This window comes from Mastigoproctus giganteus, chromosome 3 (assembly GCF_048544385.1).
Source record: "Mastigoproctus giganteus isolate SK-2022 chromosome 3, ASM4854438v1, whole genome shotgun sequence".
Lineage (NCBI taxonomy): Eukaryota > Metazoa > Arthropoda > Arachnida > Uropygi > Thelyphonidae > Mastigoproctus > Mastigoproctus giganteus.
The window spans coordinates 220,795,449-220,810,069 of record NC_143577.1 but is presented as its reverse complement, the minus strand read 5'-3'; the positions used below and the strand labels follow the sequence as shown (position 1 = coordinate 220,810,069).

General features: G+C 41.7%; 1 protein-coding gene across 1 annotated transcript; it reads left to right on the top strand.

The window, feature by feature from the left end:
* The first annotated feature begins 11,525 nt into the window (after positions 1-11,525).
* On the top strand, positions 11,526-12,194 carry LOC150088754 (beta-1,3-galactosyltransferase 5-like). The gene has a single exon (XM_090370310.1). The coding sequence runs from the start codon at positions 11,526-11,528 to the stop codon at positions 12,192-12,194; it is 669 nt and encodes a 222-aa protein (XP_090226436.1).
* The last annotated feature ends 2,427 nt before the right edge of the window (positions 12,195-14,621 follow it).

Sequence of the window (14,621 nt, the reverse complement as noted above, 5' to 3'; positions counted from 1 at the left end):
TTACGTTTAATCTTTTTTTTTAATTTTCAAAGTTTAAAATGGTACCAATTTTTATTAAAATATTTTATATTAACTTTTAAATTAATATTCAAATTAAAACTGAAATGAAATTTAAGAAATTTCTAGAACATTCGAGAACATTCCAGAAAGGTGAAGAAGACTCCTAAATGTGGTAGAACATTGTGGATGATTCTAGAAAGTGGGAGTGTTGTTTCAATATTATAAAAGATTATAGATGAATCTGGAGTGTTTTGCAATAATATAAATTAAGAAGAAAGAGCTGTAACTTATAAAATCGAACACCCATCATCCAGAAAGAGTATTTGGTGCAACTATTTGTGTGTTTCTTGAAAAACATGGCAAGAAATAAGGAAATAAGTGTTAAAAGAAGAAATGCTATTACATCTCTGGAAAAAGAAAGTTATTTCATGAGAAGTGTTGTCAAAAAACGGGGTGTTTCATTTAAAGGAGTACAAACTGCCTGTCGAAGATTCAAGGGAACTGGCAGTTTAAAGGATAATCCACGACAACCGCGCATAACAACAGAAGCACAAGATAAGACCGAAACACTGATTTCTAAAAGCAATCGACGACTTTCTTCACCTGAAATCGGAGTCGAGTCCAATAGGAAAGGAGAAACACTCTGTCTACATCCACTGTAAAAGGTCATCTTAAACAAGTAGGACTTCATGGTTATCTAGAGGCCCGCAAATCCTGTTTAAAACAAGAAAATCGAAATAAACGGTTGGCTAGGAGCCATCAACATTGGGCATTCGAGGAGTAGAAAAACGTACCGTGGGCGGATGAATCCAAATTTGAGACTTTTGAATCCAAGCATAGAGTTTATGTGAGACGATCAACTGACGAAAAGGAGCCACGTTGTTTAGCGAAGCACAGCGGTGGTTCCATCATGACCTGCGGTTTCTTCTGTTTTTGTGCAGTGGGTGACATCTTCAGAATAGAAGGAATTTTGATAAAAGAAGGCTAAAATAACATTATTGAACATAATGGACTTCGACTTTGTGGAAGAAATTTTATATTACAACAAGAGAATAACTTGAAGCAGGGACTGTCCAGCAAAGAAACAACTGTATTGCAAATTATGGTGTGGCTGCCCCAATCGCCTGACTTATACCTGATACAGCTTTTATAGGATCATCTAGACTGTCAAGTCCGTGAAGTCTGCCCTTCTTCCAAAATTTACGAGACAATCTTGCAGATCGCTTGGAATAATGTTAGTCAAGACACTGTTATAAAATTAATCTCCAGAATGCAAGAATTCTTCTGTGTAAGGCAGTATATATTAAACTTTATATTTTCAGAACTAATTTCAAAAGAATTAAGGAAAACTGTTGTCGTACCATTTGATACCAAACGTTTAGGCGAGAGTGTATGTTCCCCATTTCTTTTTCCTTGATACTGTCTAAATCTGTGTACTATAATTCCAGAACCCATAGGCTGCACTAGCCAAAAAAAAAAACTGAATAAAACAATGATTAAAAAAAATAAATAAAAATGAATAAATAATAATAATTAATAAAAGGAAAGGAAATGAAACCTACCATCCTATGCGCTTCCCTGACCTCAAGATCGTATCCTGATGACCTTTGAATTTCCCCAAACTGTCAGCCTCTACCACCCATGTAGGCAATTTATTCCGGTAATTTAAAACTCGCTGGCTAAAATAAAACTTCCTGCAATCCTATCTACCATCTCCCTCCGTAACTTGGATTCATGTCCCCTAGTTCTAGCATCATTTATAATCTTGAAATTTTCATCCTCATTCATTTTACTGGTGCCTCTAAGAGCCTTAAACACCTCAATCAAATTTCCTCTAAGGTGTCTAGTTTCCAAACTCATATATTTAAAGTCTTTCTCCATATGGACGCCCTTTTGCCGATCTCACTAGTCGAGCTACCCGTCTTTGCACCCTTTCAAGAAGCTCGATGTCTTTCTTTAGCTGCGGTCTCCATACTTGAACACAGTATTCCAAGTGTGGTCTAACATAAGCCTTATATAATGGGATTATTACGTCCCTATCTGTACTTGCAAAAGCTCGATAGATCATCGATAGGACACCATGGGCCTTCCTTGCAACCTGTTTACAATGCTCAGAGAATTTCATGTCTGACCGTATCGTAACACCCAAGTCCCTTTCCTCCAGTACTGGGTTTAGTTGAACTCCACCAAGTGAATACGTTTTTTTGGGATTACTGTTTCCCAGGTGTAATACTTTACACTTTGTTGGATTAAAGCACAGCTGCCATTTTTCTGACCATTCTTGAAGTCTATCTAGGTCTCTCTGAAGAAGCTCAGCTTGACAGTGATCATTAACTACTCTACCAATTTTAACATCACGCCCTCTATCCCTTCATCAATGTCGTTTATGAAAATTAAAAACAACAGTGGTCCTAATACTGATCCTTGGGGAACCCCACTTCTTACATCAACCCAATCTGAGGAACAGCCATTTATCACAATCCTCTACCTCCTGCCCTGAAGCCATCCTTCTATCCATCTAAGGATTTTCCCAGTGATTCCAACCTGTTCCAGCTTATAAAGCAACCGCTCATGTGGGACTGAGTCAAAAGCTTTGCTGAAATCTAAATAAACAATGTCGAAATTATTCCCTAAATCCAGCTCGTGAGGCGCCTCCGTAGCCAGGTGGGAAGGAGCAGCATTGCGTAGCACACACCTTCTTGATTAGACCGGCGTTCGAGCCTGTCACCACCAAATACGGAGGATGCGGAAAGGTCAGGGAATGACCACTGCTTTATCACGGTGCAATATGGCCTTAGTTGTTAATGCTCCTAAAAACCAAATAACAACAACAACAACAACAACCAGCTCGTAAGTAATCATTTGAATGTAGCGAACCAGATTTGTAAAACATGATTTTTCCTTTACAAAACCATGCTGAGAATCCTTGAGAATTTCAATTCTATCCAAATTATCTTGAATTCCACCCTTGTTCATTGCCTCCATGAGTTTTCCTACCACTGAAGTCAGACAGACAGGTCAATAATTTCCCACTTTACTTTTAGAGCCACCCTTATGTATGGGAGATACATTGGCACATTTCCAATCCAAGGGAATCTCCCCAGAGTCTAGTGATGCTGGCATAATTAGCCTCAATGGTTCAATGCACTCGCTTGCCGCCTCTCTTAAGATTATAGGGTATATTCCATCAACTCCAGGAGCCTTACTGGTCTGTAGGCTCGAAAGTGTTTTCATTAAATAATCTCGCGAAATTTCAATATCATTAATTACATATTTTTTAAATTCGCTCCCACAATTTCCCATTGCCACAAAAGGTTTTTCATTTGTAAATATCGATGCAAAATAACTTTGCGTTCATCTGCAACGGCAGCTGGTGTATTTAATACTACCCCCTTTCCCTTACGTAAAGGTCCGATCTGGTTTGTCCTGCTCTTCTTGGCATTTATATATGTGAAGAATTCCTTATTCCCCGCATTTGCTCTATTTTCTAGCAATTTCTCATAAACTGCCTTCGCCTGTCGAACCTTTTCTGTGGCTCTATTACACATCACCTTGTAGCTCTTATAGGTTTCGGTACTTTTTATTACTCTGTAACCTTTCCATGACACCTTTTTCTGCTCAAGTAGTGCGGCAACTTCACTATTCATCCAACTTGGAACCCTTCTGGTGGAGTATTTTTTTAATGGTATATACGCATTCAAGGCATCTGTGATTAGTGTTTTAAAAGCGTACCACAGTTCAATTGTATTCATTCTCTGCGCGATATCTACCCAGTTAATAGAGGCCATGTAGTACCTTAAGGCATCGTAATTTCCTTTTCTGAAATTAAAACCCATTCCTTTGCCTTTTACTTCTGCTACCTCTCTCGTCATCATCCACCATAGAACTTTGTGATCACTTTCTTCTACTGGTTCCTCTACTGTCAGCCCTGTTATGTCATCTGATTCATGTGTGATGATGAGGTCTAGGATATTCTTTTCTCTAGTACTTTCCCTGACATGTTGATACAAATAACAGTCATCTAGTTGATTTAAAAATTTTGTTCCCCATGTCGAGTTTCCTTCCCATTTACTCCAATCAATTAGAGGCAAAATGAAATCACCCATAATGAGACATTGACGCTTACTTGCGCATTCCATTTGCATGTAGAGGCTTTGCGCATGTATCCCGTCATAATCTTCACAATCACCTGGTCTGTAGATTACTCCTACTCGCATTATACCTTTGTTTCGAACTATCTTATACCATATAGATTCTGAGGGCCAAAATGGCTGCCTTTTTGGTAACACGTGCTGCAAATCAGTCTGTGCATAGAGATAGTTTTAATCAGTTTAAAATAGTGCCAGCTTCTGGATTTGTGCCATACAAGGGTATTTAAGGAAGAGGAACTCAGTGGTGAGATCAGGTTTTCGTTTTTCTGGGCCATTCTCGTGCATTTCAACTCGTTCGTATCCAACGCTAGTAACAATGTGTCTGCCCACATTGGAGAGTGTAGCAAACACATATTTCGGTTGCTACCACGGCTGAATTGCACTATTGACTGTGGAGGGTAACCCCCTGTGTGAGTACAATCATAGCTGAAGGTCACTTGTTGCTCAGGCTTACCTTTAGTGAGAGCTACTTAGTCGCGCTCTACGCCTCTGGCAGTAATTGCCCTCCCGCGATCACCTGCTTCTCACAGCATTCACCTCCCTACTGCACTCGAATTAGAAAACAAAAACTTAAAAGACGTTACTAAATGTCGTGTGCCTCTGCATTACGCCGAATATAGTTTGTCTTGTGACAAGGAAGTCGTCGGCGACACATTCGCAGTGTGCCCAGATACTGGATGTGAACGGTTGATTTTGCCCCCACGGTTTCGGCAGAAATTGAATTATGCCATTTGATTTAAATAATTTTGCAAGCTATAAATAATAATCACTGGTCTAACTTAATACAATTATAATGGCCATATGGAAGTCATCCCAGGACAAATAGCACGTGACTTATACTGTAAATCCTATTGGTGGTAGATGTTCCAGCACTTCTTAAGTTGATTCACCTACTAATTTGCAGTGAGTATCATCTGCCCTCATTTTCTGAGCTCCTTCTGTGAGACTGTCTCGCTACTCGCTCATCCGCAGTGAACTCCCCAATTCGTATCTGCTCAAATGGAGGGTAAATCGAGGAAATTGGCTGTAAACACAACCCTGCCAGTGACCGACAACCCTAAAATAGCAGAGCAACACGAAGAACCTCAAACTGAACCCCCCATTAAGAAGAACAAAAAACCAATCAGTACCAAATTTGATCCGGAAACCAGGTCAAAATCTCAAAACAGAGGGACCATGGAATCCCCCTCTCCCAAACCGAGTACACAGACATGAGACAACCTGACCTCCCCCTTGACCCCAACATGCCTGAGGGGACAGTTATCCAACAATCGCTACAACTCAAAGTAGCACTGGAGAACTTGCTCAAAGAGCCAACTAACAGAGTCACAACACTGCTTAGGGCAGAAATCGTCACCCTATGGAATAAACTGGATTCGCTGATTATCCAGACTCACCTGGAAAGCGAAAAGGCAATTGCAAAATTGGAAGCCTACACTGACTCTGGAATAAAACAAATGCGACAGCGCGACTCCACATATGCCCAAGCGCTGAGGAAGCCACCACCGGACTTTATTCCCGAATCTCAGGAACTGAGCTACCAGCCACACAATTCAGGTGCCAACCTACGGGCTACACCGAAGAAAACGCTATCACCCAGACCTAACCTAGTGGTACTTAAACCCCTTACCAATGTAGGTCGTATGTCCAGTGAGGAGGTCAAGAAGACCGTCATGGACTCCTTGACAGATGACTTAAAAAATACTAAAATCAAGTCAATTCGCAAAACGCGAAATACAGAGTAATTATAGAAACAGCCACAAAAGAGGATGCTGAACTGATTGTTAAGAACCCTAAAATACCATCTCTGGGACTCCTGGCCGAGCCCCCTAGACAAAAGGGCCCTTGTATACTGGTACTAGACGTGGACAAGGATCTCCCTCCAGAGGAATTGCAAAGCGAAATTTTCCACAGAAACTTGAAACAGGAACTCCCAGATGAAGAACCGACTTCTCACATAATCCCTAAATTCCAAACAAAAACCAGAGTTGGGCACACCATTAACTGGGTCTTTCAGCTATCACCCAAGGCCTGGAAGATCCTCTCCCAGCAAACAAGAATTTACATCAACTGGGGCAGCCACCGCTTTAGGGAGCATGTAGCCGTCAGCAAATGCTTCAGGTGCTGCAGTTTCGGCCACACCACGCACACGTGCAGGCAAAATCTGCCCACCTGTGGCCACTGTGCCGAAATGAGACATGAGTATGCTACATGTCCCAAAAAGTCTCAGCCTCCCACATGTGCCAATTGCAAGGCCCTGAAGGCGCCAGCCAACCATTCACTCCGTGACAGCAATTGCCCAGTCTATCTCAAAGCCAGAAGTGCTCAACAATCAAGAATAGAATACGGGGAGTAATAGACCAAACCTAAATATCCACACTGTGAAAATAGCACAACATAACGCTCAGAGGTCCAAGACTGTTGCTACACAACTGGTCGAAAAGGCAGATGAAGAGAACATAGTTGTGCTGCTTCTTCAGGAGCCATATACTCATAACAAGGAACTAAAAGGCTACCCCTTGAGATTTAAAGTGGTCCAAGTTGATGGTGACACACCCTGGGCTGCCATTGTCGTTCGCAATCCCGAACTGACTGTCACCAAAATCACTGATCTGTGTACTAGCTGGGCTTTGTGCGCCTATGTAATTTCACCACTGGGGCAATTCTACTTAGTGTCGATATACTGTCGACCGGGGTAAGATATTCTTCCTGCCACCCGATATCTACAGACCATCCAGCTACAAATGCCAAATGCAAAACTCATTATAGGGGCTGATGTTAACTGCAGGTCCCCGGCCTGGCACAGCCGAACTCAAAATCACAGAGGAAATAGAAATGGCCAACGTCTTGAGGACTACTTGTCTAACAGCAATCTGGTCATTCTAAACAAACCTAACTGCTTGCCAACTTTCTCCAGTACCCTGTGGGAAGCTACCATAGATGTCACCTTAGCCTCAAGCTTCATTGCTCAGCACCTTGCTTCCTGGACAGTCCGTGAGGACTGGACCACCTCTGACCACAGGGTACTAACCTTCCAACTACACCGTTCGCTAGTAACTCAACCGAACTCAACAAAGAAGATATGCCCTGAATAAGGCTGATTGGAGCCTTTTTAAGGAGGAATTGACCAGTGCAGGTAGCCGCTTCAGTCCTAGCGGCCTCAGCCCAGACCACCATCAATGCGCAATTACACAGCTCGTCACTAATGCTGCAAACAAGGCTATCAAAAAGAAGAGATTCACAGCTGGTGCTGTCCCCTGGTGGTCATCAGAACTCCAGGCTCTTAGACGCGAAGTAATTTACCGACGAAAACGCTATCAACGTGCAAGAAGAACGTGGCCTCCAGAAGAAACAGAGGCTTCACTGCAGCAATATCGAGTGACCAGGAACCAGTACACCACAACAATAAACCAGCGTAAAAGGCGCTCATGGGAAGCCCTGGTAAGCACTGAAGGGAACGCCGATCCCTGTGGGGTTGGGTACAAAATGACCACTAAGAAGCTCCCCAGAGGCGAGGTCGTATCAACCACAAAACTACCGAACGGACTCTACACCAGATCGTGGCAAGATACTATCAATAATATCATAGACACTACATTCCAGCAGCCTGCTGACTCACACACAACGGAACAGCTAGAGCTCTGCATGGAAAATGAAACATATCGCACAACTGCAATTGAAGAACCCTTCACCCCAACTGAGCTCAACTTAGCTGCATCTAGAATAAGAAATAAAAAGGCTCCAGGCAGAGACATGCTCAATCCAGAAATCGTCCAGAAAGCCATTGAACATATTCCCACTACCATACTCAACCTGTTAAACCACTGTCTTCACCAAGGATGCTTCCCCACACAGTGGAGGACTGCAACCGTTACACTTATATTGAAGAATGCAACCAAACCACATGATATGCCACAATCTTACCGGCCCATTGCACTGATGCCAGTCTTCAGCAAACTTCTCGAACGGATGATCTCCCATAGAATAGAAGCCCACTGCAATGACGCTGGTCTCTCCTCACCTAATCAATACGGTTTCCGGAAGGGATGCTCCACGGTAGATGCACTGGAAACAATCATTGATGCTGCTACCAACTGCAACTCCAAATATTTTATACTAATCTCCTTCGACTTTGCTGGTGCCTTCGATTCCCTCTGGTGGCCCAGCGTCCTCGGCAGGCTTCGGAGGGCGCAAGTCCCAGAAAACGTATATGGATGCATCAAGACCTATCTCCAGGACCGGCGATTTGTCGTGTCTGCTCCCCACTGCAGTGTCTCCAGACCAGTCTTCAGCGGATGCCCTCAGGGATCTGTCCTGGGGCCTCTCCTCTGGAATCTGGTGCTGGATGATTTCTTGAACACCAAACTGAACAATGTACAGACCCAGGCCTATGCAGATGACCTGGCCATGCTCTTTTCTGCCAATAACAGAGCCCAACTAGAAGCAACTGCCAACCAGGCCATCTCCACCCTTCAAGCTTGGGCGGAGCAAAACAACCTAAAGATCTCCCCAGAGAAAACCAAATCGATCCTACTAAAAGGTACCCTTGATTTGAGAAGACCACCCCAAATCAAGGTCAATGGTGTTACAGTAAAACTAAAAACAGAGCTTAAATTTCTAGGTTTGATCTTAGACAAAAACCTTTCCTTCACTCCTCATCTAGATCAACTCAGGATTAAGATCAGGAAGTATGCTGCCCAAGTCTCAAGAGTTGCCTGGAAGGACTGGGGCTTAAAGAAGAGAACGCTGTCCCTCTTCTATAAGGCAGTTTTCATCCCGGTTATCACCTATGCCTCTGGAGTCTGGTACAAGAAGGCCAATACAGTAGTAAACCGATCGCGCCTAGGAACTATCCAGCGCTCCCTTCTCCTTCTGATCTCGCGTGCCTGTCGCACTGTCAGCACCCATGCGCTCCAAGTCCTCACTGGATCTCTTCCACTGGACTTGGCACCTGTCTGGTTTTCACCGGGACTCTATGCTACCTACCTCCTCACTGGACATGGCTCCTTCCAGAAAAGACTACATGACTTCAGAATTTCAGACTCACCCCGCTGCCACTGTGGAGAGGATCAGACGTGGGAGCATCTTGCCCACAGCTGTGAAATCTACGAGGACTTCAGGAGGATCCTGATAACGAGACTACGCTTCAACTACCAAAATCAAGAACACCTCACCCTACAGAATGAAGAAACTTACAGAGCCCTGACTCAATTTGCGATGGACCTATTTACCAGGCAGAAAGCGCTACCACCACCTTAGCATCCGAATCAATGTCATAACAACTATGACTGCCAACTGTTGCTGCGCATCATTGAGCCATGGATGCTAACGCCCTGGACCAACTCACACAAGATTGAACCAACAAACCAACCGGAGTACAGAACCTAACTTGATCCCTCACATGTCAAGTAGTCAACTGGTCTCCCCACTTGGTTGGGACAATACTAGCACTGCAATCAAAGACAGGGTCCACACATACCTTGATAAATTCCTCATCATTGATTCCTGGACCAACTTCTCCTGACTAGACGTGACACATCTCATCAAGAAGAGACCTACCATCGATCCCTGTACTTGACCATCATATCTTGGACTCCCGGTTTTGACCACCCCACTATTCGTTTTCATGGACTACTGGACCAGCCTTCAGTCAGGATGCGACACAGACTCACCAAATGGAGTCCCAATGACAACACCTGGACTAAACCTTCCTGAACATGACCCATCCACCATAGCAGCACTGACACTGCTGGATTTCCACAAAGTGTCGGCTCCAACTGACTGGTCGTACTAGCTATACCTACTCTGCACTTGCAGGGTATCTCTCTCTCTTTTTTTCCCCCTATCCTTCATAAATACATTATACAAGCCGTACTGAAACTCATCTTCCACTACTTGCGGGTGACACCACGTTTCTGTAAGTCCTATTATGTCTGCATTACTTGTTTTAACCAGCAGTTCGAATTTGCTCATTTTATTGACGACACTTCTAACGTTACTGTATAAACAATTAAGACTTACTGTTCTTGTATATTTAACAACCCTAACACAACCCTTGATGTTTTTTAGGCTCTCTTCCCTGCTCACTTGAAACGTTTCTGCCCCCAGAACATTTAGATAATACGTCCAGTTGGGGTAACAAATAAGAACTCTTGGGGTATGTGCAAGAGTTACTTTGACCAATATTATCAGATAAACGCGTGTCAGTATTACCCACATCCCCCCCCCCTAACTAGCAGTTTCCCTGAACCTTTAAGGTATCCTCAATAATACTGGCAAAAACTTTTGCACCACCTTTGTTTAAGTGTATCCCGTCTCTACAAAACAAATTCTTTCTACCTACAATTGTGGGCCATGCTGATAGAAATTTCCCCCCATAAAGCCTTGCAGATTCCTTCAAGTCTTGAGTTAATCCCCAAAGCTTTTAATATATAATCCTTCCTATCATGTCTGGGCAGAATTGAAGACACCAGATATTGTGGCCTAGCTCGCGGCATTTGCTCAGCATGGTCCTGTATTTTTCCAACAAATTGTCCGATCGTGTACGTTTAATGTCATTAGTCCCCACATGAATAATAATATTTTCTTTACCCCCTTTAAAATCTGACAATCTGTTGTTGACATCATCAACAGTTGCTCCTGGCAGACATACCCTGCTTCTATTCCACCTATCCTTATTATAAATATATTCCCTGACAATGGAGTCTCCTAATAAAACAATGTCCTTTTTAACCAGAGTAGTTTGCACTTGGTTTTTCTGTTTTGAGGCTCGAATCGGGTGTGCATCAGTTGGTAGATTGCTGGAGTATTGAGTCCCTGACTAGCTCCGAGATGCATATTCTATTTTGTTGAAGATTATATTTTGTTTATATTTGTATGTATAAATCTTTAATAATTTTTTCATCACAGGCGTTTTTAATTTGTTTATAGTGGTTGATTCTTGCCTTCTAGCTTAAATTAAATAATTACATGCGCATATTCTACTCAAATGCATGTTTTAATCAATACACACTCACGAAACTAATTATCATTATTCTGTTTTAATTTCAGAATTGAAGAACGAAAGACATGGGTCGTAATTTCCGAAGGATGATTCTGCTCTTTCTCGTGATTATTATCGTCCTTTCTGTTTTAAACTGGGATAATAATATTATACGATATGTCACTTCAGTGATCAACTTCACGCATGTATCAAGATGTCGCAACGTAACCCACTTTAATGTTTCCGAAACTTGCCGACGTAAAAACATTCCACCATCTGTAGTAACGTACATTCATTCTGCCACCGATCACTTTGTCCACAGAAGAATAATTCGGTCCACTTGGAGCCATCCAGAAATGATGGACAGATTCGACTTTGCCACAGTGTTTGTAATGGGCCTGACGAATGATTCGCATGTTCAAAAATCGATTGACCAAGAAAAGCGCGCATTTGGTGACATTGTCCAGTTCGATTTTCTGGACACTTATCGAAATCTGACCTATAAAACTCTTGCCTCGATGAAATGGGTTCTCGATCACTGCTCTAATTACACTTATGTTTTGAAAAGCGACGATGATATGCTGATTAATATATTCAAATTGTTTGACCTACTGCGCAGCTTGTTTGGCTCTGAGAAACTTGGAAAAAATCTATTATGTTATGAATTTAGAAGACTTGCAGTTGTACGAAACAAAACTTCCAAGTGGTACATAAGTAGAAATGAATTTCAGAGCGACGTATATCCATCTTTCTGCTATGGAGTAGCTTATGTAATGTCGCCAGAGGTCATTGAATCCCTGTACAACGCTTCATTCTCAGTACCTTTTTTTCCGATGGAGGATGTTTATATCACCGGTTTTGTAGCGGCTCAAGCGAAAGTTGGCATAAAGTCTATTGGAAATAGATACCACATTGGTGGAACGTTTAGTGATGACCTAAAGAAAAAGATTGTCAATGGAGAGCATTTGATTTCTCACGTGAATGATGAGATGGGTTTGTCCAACAGATTGCTGTTATGGGAGGAAATTGCTTCCCTAAATCTTGACCACAAACTCCCCTAATATTGAAAATTGAGAAATCCTCGTATTTAATTTTGATATTTGTTAAAAATAAAAACAATAAAAGTGGGTTGGTTCCCGAATGGTGAAACTGAATTCTGTTAGATGCATTTGAACAGTATGCGACGGTTACCTTGCTTTTATAACTTTGGCTTAGCAGTCTAAACAGATTTTTAAGACAATAGAAAACTGACAACCTAGAAAAATCACAAAAGACTCGTTCTCAGCTGGAATTCTGAGAACTTGGTTGTTGGAATCACGGGTTCATGTGATTCCAACAATTTTAGGAAAGGTTTTGATACTGTTGCACATGGAAGACTACTGTACAAATTGCAGTCACATTCAAATCCTTATGTATAGATTTGAATGTGACTGCACCACATGAACTCTGGCAGGATTAGGGTTTCTAATTGGGAAAATTGGGGTTTCCTTAGTGGTTGAATATGATATTACTGTAGAAAAATTTCTTGTGAGCTGGAGGTGGCGAACTTGAAATGCTTTGGAACTCAGATGCAAATACAGATTTTGAAGCTGTATACAGTATTTATTTACAAGGCTACCTTGCACAGCTCATAGTCTTCATGTGAAGGATTGAGCTGAGTGACAGACCAAAGTTTATGAACTCGTGTCGGTGGGAGTACACAAGGATATGGTATTCCATTCTTGAAAGTGGGTGGATATCTACTCCCACTTCCGTATCCATATAATCAACATCTTCAGTTTCCTCTTTATATATATCCTGGCGTTTTACAGTGCTGCCAGCATTGTGGTGGTTGTAACTGGCAACTCCTCGTGCTGGTTCGTGATACTACAGAGTTTCAGCCTGGTGCTGGCTGTTCTGTCCTAGATAGCTTCTTCTTCAGACTTTTCTCAGTTGGATGCATCGTTCCTACAGACTTTTCGATGTGGATTCTTGAAGAACTCCTTTGGTTTGGATTTCCATATTCACTGTTATTTGGTATGGTTTGCTGTGGTGATCTCAATTTATGATAATGTGGACTTTGAAATGGACTGACAGATCTTGGACTGTGTGTGTGTGTGTTTTGCTAAAATGTGTTGTTTTAGAGGGTCTTGTCTTACCACTTACAATTGGGCAGAAACAGGGGATGGAGTATTTAGCAGTTATCCATCTTTAGAAATTTAGAGCGCTGTTGCCAGATTTTGGCAGAAACATCTTAATACAAGAAATAAATTTAAAAAAAGATAATAATAATAATTTTCTGTATAAGTACACGAGTGTTTGCTAAAAAACTGAATTAAATCTCTTGTTGATTTTATTATTACATCTAATATTGCTAACCACAGAAGTTACTTTTTTCAATACAGTTATTTATATAACGCCTTCAGAAATACATTGGATACGTTAGGGAACATACCAAGGAACTGCGTGACAAATTCTTCATTATGCAAATGCTCTTAACCCTCTCCCAGACTACTGTCCTATGCTTCAATATGAGTGACAAGCTACTGGTCATTTGTTCATATTAGACAGGATCGATTTTTGATGAAAATCAATCTCCAAAGAATTTCGCGATGCCGTAATCCGAGTATGTGACGAATGGGTACCACATCATCCAAACCCATAGTTTGCTCGGTGTGGTACCCATCTCTGTTCCGAATATTTTCTTATTTCTAAATCCTACTAAGCTGTGGAATAGATCTATTGAAAAAAATCACCCGTCTTTATAAATTTCTTGTCAAACCCGAGGATAATTTTATGTTATCATAAAGAAGAAAAGATTCTCAAACAACCAATATACAATAAGTGCTCTGTTGACTTTTATAAACCTTACATTGGTGACAACTGGAAAATAGCTGCACGAAACATTATTATTGTGCCCCTTTTAGACACACAACGGGTCCAAGAACTTCATTTCAAACGCTTAAATTAAGACGGTACTGTTGTATTCTCATGCTTTTCCTTCCCTTTCTATAATTTTGGTTGGGAACGATTTCAAAACAACACCGTTCATACTCCAACTAAACACACCATGAGTCTTCACAAGCCATTGCTTTGTCTGGAAATTTTGGTTATGATCACAGATTCCATATCATCTGTTTAGCAGGATAAAAACTTCAGTTTCTAAGGACACTTTTAACCATACAACCCTCACTGGACAATTCACACAATATTCCCTCTGTACAAACTCAAAATTACTCCATGACGGAAATTTCAGTTTATTCTCAGTCCCAGAAAAGTCATCAAACAGGAGGACTTTACAGGTAATTAAACGTAAACTATGCAAATGTAAATTGTCACATGGTATGATCACTAGGTCCTTGATATCAGATAAATTGTGTCTGCATTCCTGGGGATTGTTAGTCGATCTGGTTATAGGGAAAGGCAGGGGACCTTTCCGATTTTCAGAAAGGTGTTATTGGAGGAGCACGTCTAGCAGAAATCATAATTGAGAAAACAAAGGAAGCGTC

Excerpts from the sequence above, each read along its gene's own strand:
- LOC150088754 (XM_090370310.1), top strand. The coding sequence starts at position 11,526 with ATGGGCCTGACGAATGATTCGCATGTTCAAAAATCGATTGACCAAGAA.